We start from the raw sequence: 22,803 nt of genomic DNA, 5'->3' as shown, positions 1-22,803 counted from the left end.
TATTAACACACTGTATCAGTTTACAGTGCAAGGTGAGGGAGGGTATTGAGCTCAGTTGTACAATATCAATATTATATATTCTCAGCCTGTCATTCCATTGTAAGGTACATCTTATATAGCTAGCTCTCTCTATGGTATCAAACTTCAAAAGGCAACAGCAGGAGCAGCTTATATACTACCCTGGAAGCCATGTATAAATATTCATACATATATACAGTCCAGTGATATTAAATCGCTCACCAACTCTGAACCAAGACTATGCCGTAATATATATAGTTATATCTATTCTCCAGCTTTCGAAGGGACTTAGTGATACCAGCACTTGACGTTACACTTTCTTGATCACATGGTTACTCTCTCGATATGATGGGGCTGTGGGGGGGGGGGTGGGCTTTTGTGGGGGAGGGAGGTTGAGAGTGGATCAAGTTGTTTGATTTTCTTGCCTAGCATTACCCCCTCACTTCCCCTTCCCTCCCCCTCCCCATCTCAGATGTTTAAATTCAACATATTTTGTTCTTTCACCAGTCATGGTTCACCCTCCTTTTACAAGTCGGTCATTACTGTACGTACGGTGCATTCATTCAGATGGAATATAAGGGGACTGTACACTGCACTATAGACACACATTGTATGTAACTTACACGTGCGTGCAGTTCAGCGGTGTAATTGCTAAATATCTTTTTCGTAAGGGTACACTGGCATGGAGTTGCTCATCCCTGCATTCCTCATCCAGGGACTGGGTGATTATAAAGTCAAGAAGACAGCTGTAAATAATGTTGTAATGGTGGTTAGCCTCATGTTACAAGCTTAATGGTCCAAGTCCTCTGTGGATTGTTATATGTGGTTAACCAAGTGTTGTAATCGTCAGCTAACATGAACACAGACCACAACTAGTCTACCTATCTACCAAATTCTGCTGAAGTGTATACAAGAATTCCATCATGCTTCAATACTAAATCATAGACAGAGGTATATGTCAATCAATTTTCTTCCATCCAACCTCTGGTAGTCGGTGCCAACCCCTTTGTATTTATTTCATCACACTCAGCTATAAAATGTGATTTATGAAATAATGACAGCCTCTTAGATCTCTTGAAGAATTGAAAAAAAAAATATTATTATTATTATTTTTATAATCACTTAACAAATTTATATAGCGCTCATTTCATGCTTTTAAATGACAACAAAATAACAAAACCCTGACAAACCCTGACAAAACCCTAATTTTGAAAATAATATAGATAAAATGATGATATTCAATTAGTCACGGTTTTAAGCTCACATAGATATAGATAATGAAAAAATATTAAAAAACATTGTCACCAGACACTACTTGTTTTCAACTACTAACAAAGGGGATATCATAACATTTTGAAATTGTTGGCACATTTCTTCAGCATTTGAAAAAAAAGGTGCGCCTTCTATTACATGATAGGCTTGAAGGTAGTGTGTTGACAGATAAATTGCTAATCTCAAAATATTGTCAACACCTGGTATTAAAAATGGAAACTTGATACTTGAGTTAAACTTGATAAAAGTGTAAACTTGATACCAATACTGTAGGTATGGGATTTAAAATCTAGAATGTTCTTATAAAATATTTTATATTTTTGACTATATTTTATATTATTAGCATAAAATATTTTATATTTATTATATATATGATATGTATACAAAACCATTTTATTTTATGTCATTCAAACAGAGCAACAACAGAAAAAAAGACAATGAAAAATCTGCCTTGTCATTGCTGTCAATATCCTTTCGATGACCTGAAGAAACCCTATAGAAACTGTTAACTACCTCGTACAGCTAGAGGGGAGAAATATAAATATATATATATATATATATATATATATATATGTATATATATGTATATATATTTATATATATATATATATTCGTATAAATGTATATGTATATATATATATATTTATATAAATATATATATATATTTATATATTCGTATAAATGTATATGTATATATATATATATATTGAAATATATTGAAAAATATATTGAAAATATAATGAATTGTATTGAAATTAATAGCCATTATCACATCCTTCGGATTCAGTTAAATATTTGCAGCGGCAGTAGAACCATTTGTTTCAAACTGTAAATCTGAGCCCTCCCTCAATCCATCATTAACAAACGGGTAAATTTGATTATCGTTCCCCCCCCCCTCCTCCTCTCCCCTCCAAATAATTCTTCAAATTTCTCTTGTTGATATCGCTTTCAGTTCACACTGCACTGCTCGAAAAGACCGTTCCACTCTCCTCACAGGGGTTCAAAGTTTTCGAATCAGATTTGATTTGGTTCATGTCATCTTCCGCCACAGGCCGCCGGTCATTTTCACGCTTCATCCCTTTCATTTAATTTTATCCTTCCCTCGTTCTCCTCCTCCCCTTGTCTGTGCTTGACCTCGAGTTTCAGGCCACGGAACTTTGTTTCTCTCTGTGTGGAGAGAAAGACAGAAGATAAGAAGCCAATTTGTCTCCTGTTCCTAAACAGCAGAAATTGAACTAAATTGTCCTTAAACCAAGGCATGTTGATTGTAAGATTTAATCGTATTTGTTAGTAATAGTATAGGTTGCAGTAATGTATCCTGCTTGGGTTTTTTTAATTCAGTTAAACCTATAAGTTTAGTCGGTAATTTATGTAGCTTACACACACACTGTAGTGCAGTTTATATCTTGTGAGGAGGGTAAACCCCATTAGTCATCTTATTTACAGTATGAGGTGATATGAGACAGATGAAATGAATCATTTTTTCATCATCTGTATATGTAATTTTATTAAAATAGTATCTTTTGTTTGAGTGTCTTCACCAAAGAAACCAGTGACTCACAGGGACAGAATGTGGTGAGATATTTTATTAAGTTGTAGTGTTAAGAGAGGGCATGGTACTGAGGAGAGAGTTGAATCTCTCCTAGCACAAGATTTTATACTGTGATATATACTGTACTATAAGCACACATGATATAAATGTGTGGATGTCAAATGTTGATGCGGTGCAAAGTTTGGTGTTGTACTGTTGTTAATATCATTGTGCAGAAGGTGTTAAGTTGGTGCTCTGCTTCTGTAGAGTCTGTTAGATTGTTTACAGTGTACTATAACCTTTGCATTATACATGTTTATTATTTTTTTAATATCAGTTAGATACACTTGGTGCTAATGTGTAGTTGTCTACAGTGACTCAGTGAGAGAATGTGGTGAGATATTTGTAGTGTTAAGACAGGGCATGGTACTGAGGAGAGAGTTGAATCTCTCCTAGCACAAGATTTTATACTGTGATATATACTGTACTAAATTAGAACATGATATAAATGTGTGAATGCCAATGTTGATGCAGTGCAAAGTTGGTGTTGTACTGTTGTTAATATCATTGTGTGGAAGGTGTTAAGTTGGTGCTCTGCTTTTTAAAGTCTGTGAGATTGTTTACAGTGTACTATAACCTTTGAATTATAAATGACATGTTTATTATTTATTTAATATTGGTTAGATACACTTGGTGCTAATGTGTAATTGTCTTATTTGTCTACAGGTGTTATCATTTGACTGAGCTATGGTTTCTGTTTTGTTTTCGTGTTAACCCACATATTATACAGTTTGTGTTAAGTTGTCAAGTTGTTATTATAAAGTGTTTATCACCAAACTTGTGTTATCAAGCATCCAGCTTTTTTTCTTTAAAGTCCCCAGCCCCTGCCCCCCCCCGCCCCCACCTTCTCTCTTGATATGTATAATGATATAATGGACTATTGCCAAATTTTCCCAACACTTTACCTACTGTATTGTGATACTTTAAGTACAATATTTTTATAAAGTTTTTGTTTTTCTGATTTCATTTTGCGATACTGTGGATGCTGTACGTAGATAAAAAGAATTTTAAGGTTAAACTTTAACCCTGACATACCCTTAAACATACCCTTCACAGCTTTGTACCAATCAGAAGGCCATTGTTATGAATTCTAAGTGGCTATTGTGTGGGTTTTATGTGTGTACACTGGGCAGTTACTGAAGCGTGTACTATTTGTCTATTTACCCAAACCTTTTTAGAGAATAGCCTTTTGTATTGATTTTGGTCAAAAAAAAAAAAATTCAAGTTATTCATTCATTGCCAAAATCCCACGAATATAATGCATTTCTAATACCTTGATAATTCACACAAAAAAAAAAAAACACAGAAGTTTCAAGCTTTCATTTTATCTGTAAAGAAAAAGCTTAAAAATTTGAGGGGAAAAAAAAATCTGATTTGCAAGTTTGTAAAATTTGAGGGGAAAAAAAAAATCTGATTTGCAAGTTTGTATGTTATGATGATGATATTTTATGATTTTATTTACTGTAACACTCATGCAACATTGTGTCCATCAGGGATCCTGGCGATCACAATTTGTTTATCGAGTGGCATCGTTAATGACTGCTGTTATTTTCAATGACTTATTATTTTTAATGACTAATTATTTATAATGACTGATAAATCCTATTAAACAAATGGCGATAAATCATGGTAGGTCTGAAGAGATCAATTCCACCCTCCTGCTGCCTACAGTGCAATTTACAAGTGAACAAAATACTCTTTAACCCCATTCCAGGGTTCAGGCCATTTATGGTTTTCTTTTAGAAAGTAAAATGTGTGTGTGCCCCAAGTTTGGGCCCCCCCTTAATCCCACATCTTTTGTTAGGTCCTGATAATGCCTTCATTTATTATGTCTCAGTCTTACCAACCCCCTTCCCCTCCCCCACCTTTTCCAGCTGCCTTATGGAGACCCCCTGGGGAGTATAGTACTGCACTTGACCATCTTCTTCTTGGTATGTACTGAGTTTAACACACAGTGTACACTCTGCACACAGGCAGAAGACAGTTAATCTATCTACTTGGGGTTGATATTAACTACATTGTTAAAATTCTTTGAAGTTTTGCCTTCTGGTTCCTGTGTAAGCACTAAATTCAATTCATAACTTTTGTAATTGGCATATTTATGGGCCTTAACTATACTGTACAGTTTAATATGGGACTGTAGATGCCGTTACTGTTATGTGTTCAACTGTACATATATATCTACATACTGTATTCAGGCCTGGTGTACAAATCAGCTCTCAGACACAGTGTACAGAGCTGTGTACGTATCCAGTATATATGCCACAGTGTGGTTTATATAGAACTTAGTATCATTTACATATATATACAGGGATGTGCTCAGGAATATTTGAGTGCCGGGCAGATTGTGCGGTAGTGTGATCCACACCCTGGGAGAGGTATCTCATGGGTGGGGTACCGGTACGCCCTACCCACTGGACAAATTTTGCGCATGAAGTATACTAAGGTGGTGCTGTTTTTCTTATTCTGTGCCATGTATTCTCCCAGATTTTTGGTTATGGTAAAATTTGTTAAATTATCATCAAAAAAGTGCTGGACGGAAATGTTTAAAATATTGTTTGTGCTGGGCGGCATTCAGAACTGCTGGGCGCAGCCTCCATTGTGAGCACATCCCTATATACATATGTATATAATTTACATGTGTGCAATTAGAGGAACTTGAGAAAGGCACAAAAGAGTTAGATATCTAGATATCTCAGGAATTGTTAAGGAGTGTTGTACAATATGGAAGGACACTGTAACAATAGGAAAGGACAACCATTGTCATGGAGAATTTACATAAAAGGGAGGATTAGATTGTGTAGTACACAATAAAATCATCACCATTTAGTGTCTGGGTATAATTAAAAGCCTACGTGGTTAAAGTAAAGTGACTAATTATTATAATTAGAGGAAATTAAGAGATCACTTCAATTACCTACAGACGGATATTCAAGGGGTTTCCTGGCTTATTTCAAACCAGTTAAATAGGGGTCAGGGGTGGGCATTACCCCCCCCCTCTAATGAATATGAACATTTTAGCATCAGTGGCCACTTGGAATGGTATTCCTAGTATAATTACTGTGACATTACTGTTTCATTAAATTTTAAGGACGTCTTCTGTCATGACAGTTCAAAAAGTTATTTAAAAAAAAATATATATATGACATATAAACTAAAAACATCCAATGTATTAGCTACTGTAGTAAACAGAACCTTAGTATGTGACCAAACAATGACAAATGAAAGGTTTCACAATACCTTGGTAACATTTGAGCAGTAAATTATGTCCAATACTTGTAAAAAATGTAATACAATACATACAATACAATACAAAAAAATACAATACAATACTAAAAATATATAATACAATACAATACAAAAAAATATAATACAATACAATATAATACAAAAAAATACAATACAATACAATACAAAAAATATAATACAATACAAAAAAATATAATACAATACAATACAGTACAATACAAAAAAATATAATACAATACAATATAATACAAAAAATTCAATACAATACAATACAAAAAAATATAATACAATACAATATAATACAAAAAATATATAATACAATACAATACAAAAAAATATTATACAATACAATGTAATACAAAAATTACAATACAATACAATACCAAAAAAATATAATACAATACAATACAATACAAAAAAATATAATACAATACAATATAATACAAAAAATACAATACAATACAAAAAAAATAAAATACAAATACAATATAATACCAAAAATATATAATACAATACAATACAAAAAAATATTATACAATACAATGTAATACAAAAATTGCAATACAATACAATACCAAAAAAATATAATACAATACAATACAAAAAAATATAATACAATACAATATAATACAAAAAATACAATACAATACAAAAAATACAATACAATACAATACAATACAAAGGTACTTATTGTATGGGTGGGGTGTTGTTACTAGCAGGGAAATTGTCTGCTTCCATCACAATTAACTCCGCCGCTCGTTACCTGGTCGCGAGGAGACAGGTAAGCCTGTCGCTCGTGGAAATTTATGTCAAAACCAGATAAGGTTTGGAATTCTCAATGGACGTGTTGATGTTTCCTGTTGCATTTAGACAGGAAATAATTTATCTCTTATGGCATCACAAAATGCTAGGATGCAAAATGATCCAATTGCTATAATACAAGTGTAAAGATGTATAGTCTTGTATATGAGACAATATATTCAGAGCCTGCAAAAACAGTTACACAAAATAAGGACACTAGATTATTTCCTGTTTGATCATAAGAGTTGTTCTCCAAACTTATTGAGTGTTATTACTATAGATTAGATTGGAACCCAGCTAAGGCTACCCCTTCTAAGGTGTAACTAACATTACAAAATGAATAGTAAATACCTAGCTTAAAACACTAGATAGATTATTTCCTGTGTGGATCATAGTGTTCTCCAAACTTATTGAGTATGATTACTATAGATTAGATTAGAATCCAGCTAAGGCTACCCCTTCTAAGGTGTAACTGATATTACAAAATGAATAGTAAATACTGTACCTAGATTAAAACACTAGATTATTTCCTGTGTGGATCATAGAGTTCTCCAAACTCTGTGAGTATTATTACTATAGATTTTAGATTGGAATCCAGCTAAGGCCACCCCTGGTATATATATAATGAATAGTCACTCTAAGGTGTAACTGACAATACAAAACGATTAGTAAATACCTACCTGTGTTTCCTGGAAAGTTTGTTTTCTTGACAACACTTAGCATTCATTATTCAAGTGGAAAGTATTTTGAAATCATTTTTTCCATCACTTCAAATTCTTGGTAGTTCAAACCATCAAAGGACTGATTTTTGGTTCCTTGCTTTTTGCAAAGCAAGGAACCTATGCATTCAACTTGGCGTGTGTGTGTGTGTGTGTGTGTATGTGTGTATGTGTGTGTGTGTGTATGTGACGCTTGGCTTGTGTACACGATATCTCAATAAGGAAATGATGTATCATGATCAAACTTGTTGGGTGGATAGCCCATAGTGAGAGGAAGATCCCTATTGTTTTTGGTGCTCGCAAAGGTCACCAAAGGTCAGTTAGATGCCAAAAACCAATATATTAAAAACAGCAATAACTCCCATTGACAGGGTCCGACATGGTTGATATTTTGGGAGTAGTTGTGAATGGGGTAAGGGATCATTTCCAAACATAACGGTAATGTGATCGAAGGTCAACAAAGGTCAATTAATGATAAAAAACTAGTATTTATGCGATAACTTGAGAACGAAATGTCCGTTAGGGTTGGGAGTTGCTTTAATGTTATCCAATTGTCGACCCGCATCTGGGTGACCCTTGACCTCAATTTGACCTCTGGTGACCTTTACGTGTTTTTGGGGATTTTTACAGTTTTGATGCTATTTTCAGATGTCAAAGGTACCTTCTGGTCATAAATGTCAATAGGTTGACCCCGTGTGACCTTTATGTGCGAAGTTATATCGGGTCAAAGTTTTTCGGTCGGAGTTAGGATGGTTGTACAGACTTGTCGTTTTGTTTTTTGGAATCAGGAGATTAAACTACATCTGAAACCAAGGTCAAAAGGTCAAAGGTCACATTAGAAAAAATGTGCTTATTTTGGGAGGAAACGAGCAAAAAAGAAAATGTTTGGTTTTGATGCTAGATTTGGATATCAAAGGTACCTTCCGATCAAAAATGTCAATTGGTTGACACCCGTGTGACCTTCGTGTGCGAAGTTATACGAGGTCAAAGTTAATTTTCAGACATTTAATGCAACAACTCCCAGTTCCAAGGTGTGACATGGTTGATATTTTTGGACAAGTTGCAAATGGTATAGGGGAATATTTTCAAACTTAACGGTCATGTGATCCGAGGTCACCAAAGGTCAATTAATGTTAAAAAACTAGTATTTTGGGGGTAGAAAATGGGCAAAGAAAAAAATGTTTCAATTTGTATAGTTTGATACTCTATTTAGGTCTTATCAATCAAAAATGTCAATAAGTTGACCCAAGGTGACTTTTGTATGTTAAGTTATATGAGGTCAAAGTTAATTTTCAGACATTTAGTGTAATAACTCCCAGTGCCAAGGTGTTACACAGTTGATATTTTGAGACAAGTTGCAAATGGTATAGGGGAATATTTTCAAACTTAACGGTCATGTGATGCGAGGTCACCAAAGGTCAATTAATGATAAAAAACTAGTATTTTTGCGATAACTTGAGAACAAATTGTCCTTTAGGGTTGGGAGTTGCTTCAATGTAATCCAATTGTCGACCCGCATCTGGGTGACCCTTGACCTCAATTTGACCTCTGGTGACCTTTTCGTGTTTTGTGGATTTTTACAGTTTCGATGCTATTTTCAGATGTTAAAGGTACCTTCTGATCATAAATGTCAATGGGTTGACCCCCATGTGACCTTCATGTGCGAAGTTATATGAGGTCAAAGTTAATTTTCACACATTTAATGCAATAACTCCCAGTTCCAAGGTGTGACAAGGTTGATTTTTTTGTAGTAGTTGCAAATGGTATAGGGGAATATTTTCAAACTTAACGGTCATGTGATACAAGGTCACCAAAGGTCAATTAATGATAAAAAACTAGTATTTTTGCGATAACTTGAGAACAAATTGTCCTTTAGGGTTGGGAGTTGCTTCAATGTAATCCAATTGTCGATTCGCATCTGGGTGACCCTTGACCTCAATTTGACCTCTGGTGACCTTTTCGTGTTTTGTGGATTTTTACAGTTTTGATGCTATTTTCAGATGTTAAAGGTACCTTCTGATCATAAATGTCAATGGGTTGACCCCCGTGTGACCTTCGTGTGCGAAGTATGAGGTCAAAGTTAATTTTCACACATTTAATGCAATAACTCCCAGTTCCAAGGTGTGACAAGGTTGATATTTTTGGACAAGTTGCAAATGGTATATGGTCATGCTCTATTTAGGTCTCACCGATCAAAAATGTCAATTGGTTGACCTCCGTGTGACCTTTGTGTGTGAAGTTATGTATACAAGTTCAAAGTTAATTTTTAGACATTTAATGCAATTAAATCTCAATGCCAAGGTGTGACATGGTTGATATTTTGGGACAAGTTGTGAATGGGGTGGTGGAACTTTTTGAAACTTAAAGGTCATGTCATCTGAGGTCACCAATGTTATCATATCTGTTGACACGCTTGTAGGTCTCATATATTTCTTACATTTTCGATGCCATATTTAGATCTCAAAAGTGCCTTTTGAACAAAAATCCGATCACATTTTGTGATCACAAAAGTGTTGGCTATAGTGTTGGTTACTTTATGGGAACATGTAGGACCACAATTACTAGGACTATTTGAGCCCAATCTTGCTTGATAATATTATGTGTATTGTCATATACCCCAAGCAAGGAACCACAGTGCCCTTGGGCTCTTGTTGTAATGAAATTTCCATTATATTTGATGAAGTACCAAGTTAAGTACCAGAATCAAGTCAAGGAGCTACTACAGTATCTAAAAGGAAGTGAGGTTAAAAGTTACCCTCAGAACGTGATTGAAATTTATGGCTGTTTTGAAAGCCATTTATACATGATGTTTTACCTCCGTACAGTATGTCAAAGTTTATGTCAGTTTCGTTATTACTAATTGTTCCTTTTTCTGAAATATCTTTTTACTTTTTGTTTTTCTACAGGAAAAAGAGAGACAATAACCAGTGGTGGGAACTGTTTGATCCAAACACTTCCCGTTTCTACTATTACAATGAAATGCTGCAACAGACTGTCTGGCATAGGCCACAGAACTGTGACATCATACCTCTTGCCAAACTACAGGTGAGTATCAGGTGACAGGGTCACATGATCATTAAATTGGTATCTCACATACAGGACTACCTTATCACCATAGCATCCCAGCCATGTTCTACATTAAAGGCATTCATGACTCGCCCCAAACCGTGTGCTGCCCTCTGAAAAAGTAAACTCTGAAATAGTAAACTGAAAAAGTTAACATTCCATTGCTTGTAAGTGAAGTTCTTTTCTTGTCGTTATAAAATGCAGAGAGTAATGCAACGTGATACCTTTGTATCTTTTATCTGGACCTGAGATGTCCATTGCTGCTATATACACTGTGCTGCACATGGGTATTGACCGCAGCTGCATGTACTGACTGCACACTAGTGTCTAATTACCGATAAGCAAGCTGTGTGTGTATTTTCTGGGATGGATGGTGGTGTCTAACACGTCTATAACACCTCATTCGAAACTAGGTCAGATTACTGGCATCAGACGTTTCTTTGTGCAAGAGTCTTTACTCCCTATTAACCATCTGATAGCCCTTAAGCATAAAATGTCCTCCTTTCCTATATGCTCACCCTTTGCTTCCACACCTCCTCCACCCTTCCAATCCCTCCCTTGTAGTAGCTCACTAGTGTCAACCATTTCTGATAGATGTTATTTAATTACACAGTACACATTTTGTGAGCACATATATATCTGATAGATGTTATAAACAGATATACACACTTTGTGAGCACATATAATATACCCAGCTGTATTATAAATAAGTTTCTTGAATAAACTTTGCCAAGTCCCCCAAGAGTCAAACGTTGTCTGATTGCAATCTACATTACCTCATTTATAACTCCTACTTTACACATTTGACGACGAAAGTGCTCGGCGTTTGTTGACAATTATATTAAAGGCATATATCAGCAGCGTTGTTTGTTCTGTAAATTGGAAGCTACTCTAGCTGACAGGTCAATAGACTCATTTACTTCTTACGGTAGTTCTGACAACCTGTAAATAATTCTCCAGTCGTGACAGCTAGTTGTGTCAGCAATGAATCATCTCCAGCAACTTTATATTTTACTTGCTTGGTTTCGCAACTGTGTCAGTTAATTTACTCAACATTTGAACTTGAAAGTTTGATGTCACATTTTGTTGTGTGCATTAGCTACTTGTCTCCCACCCCCTTGCCCCCCCTCCCACCTACACAAATGGACACAGCACTTTGGTTCAACTACCTCATCCCTCTCTTATCTGTGTCCTACAATATCCTTCATCGTCTTTCCACTAAAAAGCCGTCTAAATCCATTTGACACCGGGCCTTCTGCTATCGATGGCCTTTCCTGGACTACCACCTCTCTTTACCCCCTCCCCCTTTACCCCTCCCCCTTAGCCCACTCTCCCATCGCCCTACTCTTGAAATATCCTCCACCTAGTGATTTCATACATGACTGATTCTGACCTATTTGGCTTATTTCTGGTGACCAATGGAAAGACAGAATGCAGGTAACTCAGAAGCCTACATGTATCGTTTAAAGGTGCAGGTAACTCAGAAGCCTACATGTATGGTTCAATGGTGCAGGTAACTCAGAAGCCTACATGTATAGTTTAAGGGTGCAGGTAACTCAGAAGCCTACATGTATGGTTTAACGGTGCAGGTAACTCAGAATCCTACATGTATGGTTTAACAGTATACTGCCTCAGTAGGATAGTGTACGTCTTGTAGTATCCTGTTCATTGTTCACCTACATTCAAAGACCTACCATGTAAAGTCAGCACTGTTAATATGAGACAACTTCAAACATTTCTGTTTGATTCCTAGTTTCTTTTCTTTCCCTTGGTTTCCTTTGTCTCTTTCCTACTTTGTCAAGCACATTGAAAAGCTGTATTAAGCGCTATATAAATGTAATTTATTATTATTACTTCCTTTAGATGTTAACTGTGTCAAATTTTGATTTTCTCAAAACCACTCCTCCAAATCCAGTTAATTGTCATCTTCACTGCCTAATTGATGGCCTTCATACTATACTGAGCTCTCACCCTGGCAGACAACATACAACCAATCACTGTTTTTCCCATAGCAACGAGAAGTTTGCTCTTCCATTAACGATTGGTCCTTCTGGACCTGAGGTTTGTCCATCGGAGCTGAAAGAGAAAGAAGGAATTAATAAAAGAAAAAAAGAACCGAACCGTCGATTGCTCTTAGCCATTTATCCGTGGGCTCTGTCAACACGAAAAAGGTTTGATTTTTCGGCATGATCGGCATTCCGTATTGAGGACGTATCGACGAAGGTTTAATCGTCTTGAAATCTGCCGACTGGTGTGTGTCAAGTCTAATGAGGTTGAAGCTAGCAAGCTTTTCCGGTTAATAATGATGAAGTCATCTGTAGAGATTGTCAGAATCGTTTAACGAGATCCCCGTTCGGGCGACGGTTTCATCACGCGCACGGTCTCTAGTTCCGTGCCCGCCGGAAAATCAGAGAAAAACTGAGTCTTTCAATTAATTGGAAGAATTAGGCAATTTCGTCGTAGATTTCATAAAGGTTCGATTGGCTACGAAAGTATGACACGAAGACCGGTGTAAAGCGAAGTTTAAGCGAGAGGAATTGAGTAAATGAAGAGAGACAGTTGCCATGTAATTGGAGAATGCAGGTCCATGTTCAATTGGCTGTGTTTGGCTATAAAAAAAAATTACAAGTTTTTCTGTTTTTGTGAGGTTTGAGGTTTTTTTTGTTTGTTTTTTAAAATGAGTCAGTATCCAAGGTAATGGGAATGCCAATGAATGGGTTTACCGATGTTACCATGGTCCTACTCTTCAAATATCCTCCAAAATAACAAGCTTCATTACACCATGCCTTCTTCCTAAAGTCATAAAGGTTGGCATGGCAACATTCCCATTTGGCACATCATGACAAATTATATAGCCCTCTTTCTAAAGTCTAATTTACAGAATATTCCTTGAAAAATCAAGCATAAATTCCATTCTCCCCTACACAGTTTATAATATATTATTATACACAAATATCAAATATTTTGATCTTAATTTTTGCTGGTATGTCTGTCGTCATTGGTAACCAGCCTGGCGATCAGGTATGGTCATCACTCCAAGGTACAGCGAACAAAGAACTCCACTTTTTTTTTTTTCTAAATTCTGCTTTGAGATGGTCTCATATGACTGCCTGGCTCAGAAACTGCTGCGGGGTGTACCGGTGTTATACAGGATCCCCTACCAGCAAATCTCTCTGAACAATACAAAATTATCAGGTGTAAACCTGTCGTTGTTGGAGAATTCTTTTGGTCATATTTTTGAGGATTGTTTTGCTATGGGGTGCTATAGAGTTACCTTGTATATTGTACGTCTGTGTATGGCCGTGTAGGTAACAGTGCAGTGTGTACGGTGACATTTCTACGTCATTACCTGTATGTAGACGTTTATCGCTCAGCGGCACGTGAATTTTGTCATTTGGGATGCGCTCTCTCTTTTCTTTTGTTCTGTCGGGGAGTTTCTCTTAGGAGCACACTTTTAAACTTTTCTCTTTTGTTATGGATATTTGACGGGAGCAGAATTATTTTTTTTATCTCCTTTCGATGATCTGTTCTGTCCTTCTCTTCTGTGTGTTGTTTGGTCATATCGTGTTATAATGTTTTATTTCCGGTGAATGGACGCTTTGCAATTTTAACAAACGTGCCTGACGAATCAATTTGTAACCGCAATTTTTTTTAATTCACCACCGGACGAATTTTGAACTGGATCATCAGGTTGTCAGAGATGATGACCAAATTTCCCTTCAAGGCTGTGTTGTGATGGACAAGTGTTATATACAGTGATTACATGTAATACTTTATGTGTAATCTTCCAGTTTGTGGTGGATCCTGAGAAATCAAACAATAGCTCTTTGTTTGTCCTACATAAGTGCAAAAGAACCATTGTTCATTGTTTAGGTATGCCTGCTGTGAATCAGATATGTTTCTACATTAATCATACGGATTGGAATTACATATCCCACATATTATATCATATCATCGGATTGACTTGATTCAAATCGCTGCCCCATTGGAACTTTGTAGAAGGAATCGTACTCTGAAAAGAATGACAAATTGAGATATGTCTTCTGGATTTGTGAATTCATTTAGCTTTATCACTTATCTGTCTCTTGACAACTATTTGCACACTCTAGCTGTCAAGAGTGACCTGGGTGACCTTTTGACACTGACCTCCGTTTGGTGACCTCTCACCTCCTCGTTCTACCACCAAACGTGTCGAGATGTGTCTTTTATAAAGCTGTCGAGAATTCAGGATGATTGTGTATCCAACCTTTCGTTAATGGTATTCCATGGTATGGGAATGACTGCTTGTCAGAATGTCCAACATGCATCTCTGTGAGAGTACTTAAGTATATATGTATAGCAGAATCACTGAGTAAACAACCTTGCAGTTCATCTTATGATTCTATAAAGCACAAGTGAATTGATCCTGACAAAAGTGAGAACATCCCCCAAAAAAGATCTTCACCGTTACTTCACGATGCCTGCTGTGAGCAACACTAATACAGACCTCCATAGGGAATGGAAGTCACTGTGGGTGAGTCCATAAGCAGAGCAACAGACTTGAGAGCGTGGTGGCCAATAGGCTAAGGCGTCGGACTCGTGATCCAAGGATTGCCGGTTCGATTCCTGCCTAGTTCATTACGTTGTGTCCTTGGGCAAGATGCTTTCATCTCACTTGCCTCTCTCCACCCAGGGTTTAAATGGGTACCTGTGAGGTAACTTGTCATTGGGCGCAGTATATAACTGCTGCCGACTGGAGGGATTGTCTGTGGGACAGGTTATCGTTGACCGGGGGTAATATAACGTCTGTAAAGCGCTTTGAGACTTCGAGACCTATCACTGGTATAAAGCGCTATATAAAAAGCAAATATTATTTTAAATATGATTATTACTCAGTATGTAGAGCAGTGAGAGAAGTTTTGGGTTTTTTGACAGTTTCATGTCAAATTCAGTGTTTCTTCTAACCGACAGTGTGTGAAAGAGCAAGTGGTATCATGTGTGTTTATGTTTCGCATATAACGTATTGTCGCGTCCGTCCCGTTACAGATAAGGCAGATTTCGATGGTCGCGTGGCAGGGACGACACGAATACGTAAAATTACCAGTCCAACAGAGATATATAATGATTTTGTTATGTTTATTTGCAGGGTTGGTTAGACTAAATATGTTGAAACCTATATAATTAGTGGTAATGATATGTTTAATGTGCCTTTCACACACAGTAGAGGTATCCAGTGAGACTGAAGTGGCTTACAAAACTGTCATACACGAGGCAAAAGACATGATACTTTCCTCCAATCATAAGTTAATGTTTCTGTCAAAAGACAGCAGCAGCCAATCACACTCTATATATGTTGAATTCCTGGAAATCATGTAAGGGATAAGTTAACAGAGTATTTACATACATCTGCATATATTAAATATACATGAGGGTATTTACATACATCTGAATACAGTATATTAAATATACATGAGGGTTCACGACACTATAAGTGTATGACATAACAGATATGCAATCAAATACTTCCTTCAGTAGATGGTGACAGGTTAATTCTTCATAGAGATGACATGTAGCCTGCTAGGGATGGCTACTGCTGAGCACTGTTACGATTTCAAGATCGACTTGTTAAGTGTCGTTCAGTGGTCTGGAAGTAGTCGGTCTCTCATCCGGTTGTGGGAAAGTAATCCGAGGTCCAGTCACTGACGTGAATATATTAGTTCGTCAGTTTTCCCTTCCAAGTTATTATTTGTTTTTTAGTGAAGGAGTATGTATGTATGTATGTATGTATGTATGTATATATTTTAGATCCTCCTGCAAGCAGGAACTCGTGAAGAAACCATCATTGGCTTATCAAAGGCGCAAGCTGACCGAAGTCAGTCTCTTAGATTCATATTTAACGTCCATGATTATGAATTGTCAATTGTCAACAACTTTGTAACTGGACGACACACATTAATCTTGGAGTGACTCGCACCGACGTTAACCACTGAGCTAACACTCCTTAGCATCGAGTAGCATCGAGATTGGAGGAATTTTCATTTTCTTCATATTTCACAGAGTTCCCAATCTTCTGGCCTATTCTATATACTCCTTCCACCCCTCCCTCCCTCCCACCCTCCCCCACCCTCCCATCCTTCAGGGAGTTGTTTTAGTTGTAACAGAGATCGGTGAATGCTTGACGACATCTGATTCCTCTTCCAGTGTACTTATTAAAACCAATGTTAAAGACAATGACAATTGTCCAGACCAGTAAAACAGCCAATTCTTGTTACTAATTCCAACTAATATATCTGTTCTACACCTCTTCCACACCTCTCTCAACTCCCTCCCTCTGCCCCATGCCCTGCCTCTCCTTCAAATATCCATCCTTCAAGTGTTAGCTACATTGTAGCAAAAGATTAATATTTCAAGTGTTAAATGATGTTGTCCTGTATACAATTTGAATTAATTACTGTAGTCATTAACCTATTGATATGACAGCTTAGTCATGTTTTGTTCTTATATTTCCTCTTTCTTTTTCTCTCTCTCTTTCAGACTTTGAAGTTAAACACAGAGGCCAGGTCGGATGATTCTGAAGCATCCAAGCTGAGACAGAGTCAAGGAGTGAGTATATATATATAAATAGTGTTATAGAGATATATGTAAACAGTGTTATAGAGATATATGTAAACAGTGTTATAGAGATATATGTAAAACTGTTATAGAGATATATGTAAACAGTGTTATAGAGATATATGTAAAACAGTGTTATAGAGATATATGTTAACAGTGTTATAGAGAGATATGTAAACAGTGTTGAATAGCAATGAGCTGATTATTCACAATGTCAATTTTGTTTTCACAATCATAATTTGGCTTTTCACAATGTCAATTTTGTTTTCACAATCATAATTTGGCTTTTCACAATGTCAAGTCTATTTTTCACATTCATAAGTTGGCTGTTCACAATGTCAAGTCTATTTTTCACATTCATAAGTTGGCTGTTCACAATGTCAAGTCTATTTTTCACATTCATAAGTTGGCTGTTCACAATGTCAAGTCTATTTTTTTCACAGAAACAGGCTATCTGTCACATCAGCTGTTGAACAAGTTTACTCATATTACGATTAGCAACATGATAGCATTTATATCTCATCCGGTCCCATAAGTTTGGCAGGCTATTGCCAAGGAATCTCCACATTTAATGTTTACCCTCTTCATTTTTTTTTTTTTTTTTTTTTTGTAAACCTGGGCAGACTTATACAGTGAAGTTAAAAGACAGACGATATCCACATAGCTAATAGTTAAAGCCTAGAGAATGTCATTGGATGCTATACTTGTGAAATTAAAATAATACAATAATAATATAAACTTCTAATAAATATAATCTGGAGTATCAGGACATTGCTTTGAATACAGATGTAAAAGGGGGGGGGGTGTGGAGGGGAGGGGGTTTCTTGGTCATTGTCAAATCAGTCGTTCCAGGTTTTTATCATTCTTGAGCGATTTTTGGTTATCACCAACAATTCACATTCTACATGTGTCAGAAGATAGATGCTAAAGAAGTGTAGACAGAGTTAAATTAAAGTTAATATCGCGGAGCTGCCACTGGCAGTCACACTTGGAAACTATAAATTTAATAAAATTATATAATATAGACAACACAGTCCGTGCGTTACTTTAACAAAATATATATATATCCGTATGCTCTAATGGTCTACAAAGAAGTCCTCACCCCAGTCTACAGAGGCAAGACTGTTTCATCGTTCATTGCACATTGTGAATTGGATATAAATAGTTGGCAAGCTTTTAATATAATTAGTCAAATGTTGCTAGTTGTCTTTAACCCAGTAGTTTATAATTAAATGCAGTTTTCAGACGTTATTTTACTTTCTACAGAAGCAATGAAACCTAACAGACACTGGTGGCTCTGTTGCATTATGTTTCTATGATATGCTCATGTTTTTAGTCTTAAATATGAAATAAAAACCCAAGATATCTGGAAAACTTTACTTTAAGCTGTTTGAGGAGGTTATCCCTTACAGGTATCTCTATTGAAATAGTTTAATGATGTTGGTTGCATTTTGATTTCTACTCTTAACAAAACGTGTAGACACGTTCAGCCTGAGACTTCCAAATCTCAGTCAAACTTTCTGTTGATGAGAGAAAGGTTCCTACTACTGACTCTCGTTTGGTTAACTGTCTTTACAGCACCGACATCGACACCACCATAAGCACCACCATCATCATCGACACCATCACAACCATCCGTCGTCAGATGACATGAGCTCCCCGAGCAGAGGGACGACAGATGGACGCCAACATCGAAGGAGGAGTTCTGAGCAACTGGATAGGTAAGGCTCATGAATATTCATTAAGTACTGTGAAGCAAACACTTAAGATATTAGTAGGTAGAGAGATGTGATCATGTCTGCTGGATGGTTATATTAGATCATAAGTGTTTCATGAAGAGGGTTGATCATGGATTGTATGGTAAGGGTTGATAGCTGGAGTTTAGGGAAAGGTTTGACCTTGAGTGTTTCATGCAAAGGTTTGGTCATGAGTGTTTCATGCAGAGGTCTGGTCATGGGTCATATGGAAAGGGTTGAGAGCTGGAGTTTAGTTAAAGGTTTGGTCATGAGTGTGTCATGCAGAGGTTTGATCATGTGTTATATGGTAAGGGTTGAAAGCTGGAGTTTAGGGAAAGATTTGTTTTTGAGTGTTTCATGCAGAGGTTTGGTCATGTGTTATATGGTAAGGGTTGAAAGCTGGAGTTTTAGTTAAAGGTTTTATGATGAGTGTTTCATGTAGAGGTTTGGTCATGGGTTATATTGATAGGGTTGAAAGCTGGAGTTTAGGGAAAGGTTTGTTCATGAGTGTTTCATGTAGAGGTTTGGTCATGGGTTATATTGATAGGGGTTGAAAGCTGGACTTTAGTTAAAGGTTTGATCATGAGTGCTTCATGCAGAGGTTTGATCATGTGTTATATGGTAAGGGTTGAAAGCTGGAGTTTAGGGAAAGATTTGTTCATGAGTGTTTCATGCAGAGGTTTGGTCATGTGTTATATGGTAAGGGTTGAAAGCTGGAGTTTTAGTTAAAGGTTTTATGATGAGTGTTTCATGTAGAGGTTTGGTCATGGGTTATATTGATAGGGTTGAAAGCTGGACTTTAGTTAAAGGTTTGATCATGAGTGCTTCATGCAGAGGTTTGATCATGGGTTATATATATATGGAATGGGTTGAAAACACATACAGATTTTGGAGAGGTTTGGTTATGAGTGGTTCACAGAAAGTTTTAATCATCACAGGTGTTGTAGGAGGAGGTTTGTTCATGTGTGTCTTGTGAAAGGATTTGCTCATGTAGGATTCCTCGAGAGGTTTGACCACTGGTGCGACTCATGAAGAAAATTAACACATGAGTGATTCGTGATGAGGTCTCATCATTAATGAATACGTTGAGAAGTTGTTAGATAATGAATGAACCTTGGAGAGGCTTGGTTGATTAGATGTCATAATTACATTGTAATCTAAACACAAACTGCATAAAATTTCTGAAATAGACAGATGACAGGATTGCTTGGAATATAAGGCTTTGTAGTTGAAATTGTTTCATTGTTGTACAAGGTACTATCAGGGTAGCTATTTAAATGCTTGCAAGCTCACCAATTACAAACCATTTTGTCTTTTTTACCCCCGTCTCATATTCTCCAGGCAACAGCTGCATGAAACAGTACCCAGTATTCAACACGGCAGAAGTATTCACCAGCTACCAGCTAGATCCACGGCAGCCTTCAACTCGCCCAGAATGCAGCGGGCCCCTCTACAGCCCATAGACATGGGTCAAAGGTCGTATTCGCAGATGCAAAACCAGAGCTTTCACGGTCGATCCCGCTCAGAGAGTGCGCCCATGGAATACCTCGGCGGAGCGGTTCCGGACCCCAAGGTGCGTAAACTCAACGAGAACAACCCCATTCAGCAACAGATGATCACACAGCAGCAGCAGCATGAGTCTGCCGCCCTCTCTAAGAGAGATGCAGGTGGTCAGGACACCTACATAGAGAGCACTGCCAGTAACGTGTCACAGAGCTCTGACTACTCTCAAGAGTCTTTAGCCATCGAGAGGTCGGTGAGTAGAAGTTCGCAGGGTTCACATCATTCGAGGGAGGGCTTCGGGACGCACCCCAGGGTACCCCCCGTGGAGGCCTCCGCTGGAGGGCACGGTAAGCCCATGGGGCAGAAGATGAGAGAAAACAATGAAAAATCACCCACTAGGACTCAGACAGGCAGACAAGTAACTTCGCCCAAAGTTAAAAAGAAAATGCCTAAAATGGGTGTCCGAGCTGCCATCAGGCAGCACCAAACACAGCAATCGGCGCCACCAGTACAGGGGGGCATGCTACCGCTGCAAGGAGTACCCCCTGCTGGGTACCCTGCGCCGCCCTCCAACACGAGTAGCGGGAGCGGGTTAGTCCATTCGCATTCGGGTGAGCAGTTCAACCAGTTCTACCCCGGCAGCCACCATCCCAGTAATATAGTGGTGCAGCAGCCCGGGGACCAGAACCACCATTTACGGATCAGGCAGGGGGAGCATCCGCCGTTAGTTCAGTCGATGTCTTACCACGGCAGATCAAGCCAGAGGACGACAACTCCCGACTCTCTCTCAAGTCAAGAATCCTACCAGTCGGCCCAACCCATGCTGGTCCCCTACGCTGTCACCAACATAGCTGCTGCACCACCGCCACCAGACATGCGAGCCAGCCGCCACGCCCCTCACAAGCACTCGGACAGCCAGCTCTCGCAGTCCTCGCAGGTCTCCTACAACTCGCAGCAGTCTCTCTCTTCCCAACACTCGGACTCCTCCACCCGTCCCGTCACGTCCGACTCCCACTCCCACGTGTCGCAGTCGTCAGACGACGTCAGCTTCAACAGCGACCTGAGGAACGCCAGTCTGGAGAGCGGGGCCGGGATGGGCTACGTGGCCGCCAACGTCCACGCCATCGCCAATGCCAGCTTGTCGCCGGAGCACGAGGCGTCCGCCGGCGTCCTTGGGGCGGCGGTGGGTCAGGAGGTCGTCAGGAGTACCATCTACATGAACACGGACTTCATCCACCAGAAGGAGAAGGAGAAGGAGCAACTGCAGAAACTGCGGGAGATGGACAAGAGGGATGCAGAGAGGTCCGGCAGCCCCACCCTGCCTCTCCACATCAATAGATCTCAGAGACTGAACTCGGAACAGAAGACGATCAGCAACGGCAGCCAAGATGAGAAGACCGTGGTGGAACTGTCTGATAACGAACCGGCCTCCGAGATAGAAGCTCTGCTCAATCACAGCTTTGATACCGAAGGTAAGTCACATTACAAGTCTTGCCTTCTAAAATTGTAGAACAAGATACAATCTGAAATGTGTAACCTACAAAAAGATAAAAGCATTAAGATTTGGTAGCTCTGATGTATAAAACGGAAGCTTGTAAATAATAATGTAAGCTTCAGAACTTCTTATTAATTCTAAATTTAAGAACTAACCACAAACTGCACCCTGCAGAATTACATATATACATGTATATTGCATGATTGCATGTATTTATTGCCCAGGAACAACCATACTCACATAGCAACAGTGCAGGTGGAATTTGCATAATGATGAACATATTGTGCACCAGGTCTTTGTGTTTTGTTGCAACCTGTAAACTGGATAAGAGAAAAGTTAATATACTTTAATGATAATGAAATATAAGCCTTTTGATTAATACAACCATTTCTAACTCCTTCATTTAAAACCTGTGCCAAAAATGTGCTTTAACACTGTAGTAGATTAGGATATATATATATTGCAGTGTATATGTGTTCTTGCTGCCTAGCAACAACCAGTCCCAACAGTACAGGTGGTATTTGCATACTGTTGGGGAATATTTTGTAGATTTCTGTGCTTCTTGGATCACGTGCATGCATACATCACATGCAACTATATGTTGCATAGCAACAACCAAACAGACTGTCATAATACCCATGATTTGCATAATAATGAGTCTAGCTCTACTCTCTGCAGTAGCATTATGCGGTAGTGCAAATTTTACACAACCGGTAGTGTTGCAACATGAATCCCGGTATCGTAACTACTACCGGGAATGTC

At 38.0% G+C, this 22,803-nt stretch overlaps 1 protein-coding gene across 2 annotated transcripts in view; it reads left to right on the top strand.

The window, feature by feature from the left end:
• The window catches only part of LOC139982026 (uncharacterized), a 98,385-nt gene that overhangs the window by 23,275 nt on the left and 52,307 nt on the right, over positions 1–22,803 (top strand). For both annotated transcript variants that reach the window (XM_071994525.1, XM_071994524.1), the window contains exons 3-6: positions 10,557–10,695; positions 17,230–17,298; positions 18,886–19,028; positions 20,385–22,018. In XM_071994525.1, the coding sequence (XP_071850626.1) occupies positions 10,557–10,695; positions 17,230–17,298; positions 18,886–19,028; positions 20,385–22,018 (1,985 nt within the window). The remainder of the gene's footprint in view (positions 1–10,556; positions 10,696–17,229; positions 17,299–18,885; positions 19,029–20,384; positions 22,019–22,803) is intronic.

Source organism: Apostichopus japonicus, chromosome 16 (genome assembly GCF_037975245.1).
Source record: "Apostichopus japonicus isolate 1M-3 chromosome 16, ASM3797524v1, whole genome shotgun sequence".
Lineage (NCBI taxonomy): Eukaryota > Metazoa > Echinodermata > Holothuroidea > Aspidochirotida > Stichopodidae > Apostichopus > Apostichopus japonicus.
Note: the sequence above shows the minus strand (reverse complement) of the source record. Positions and strands in the feature narration are given on the sequence as shown.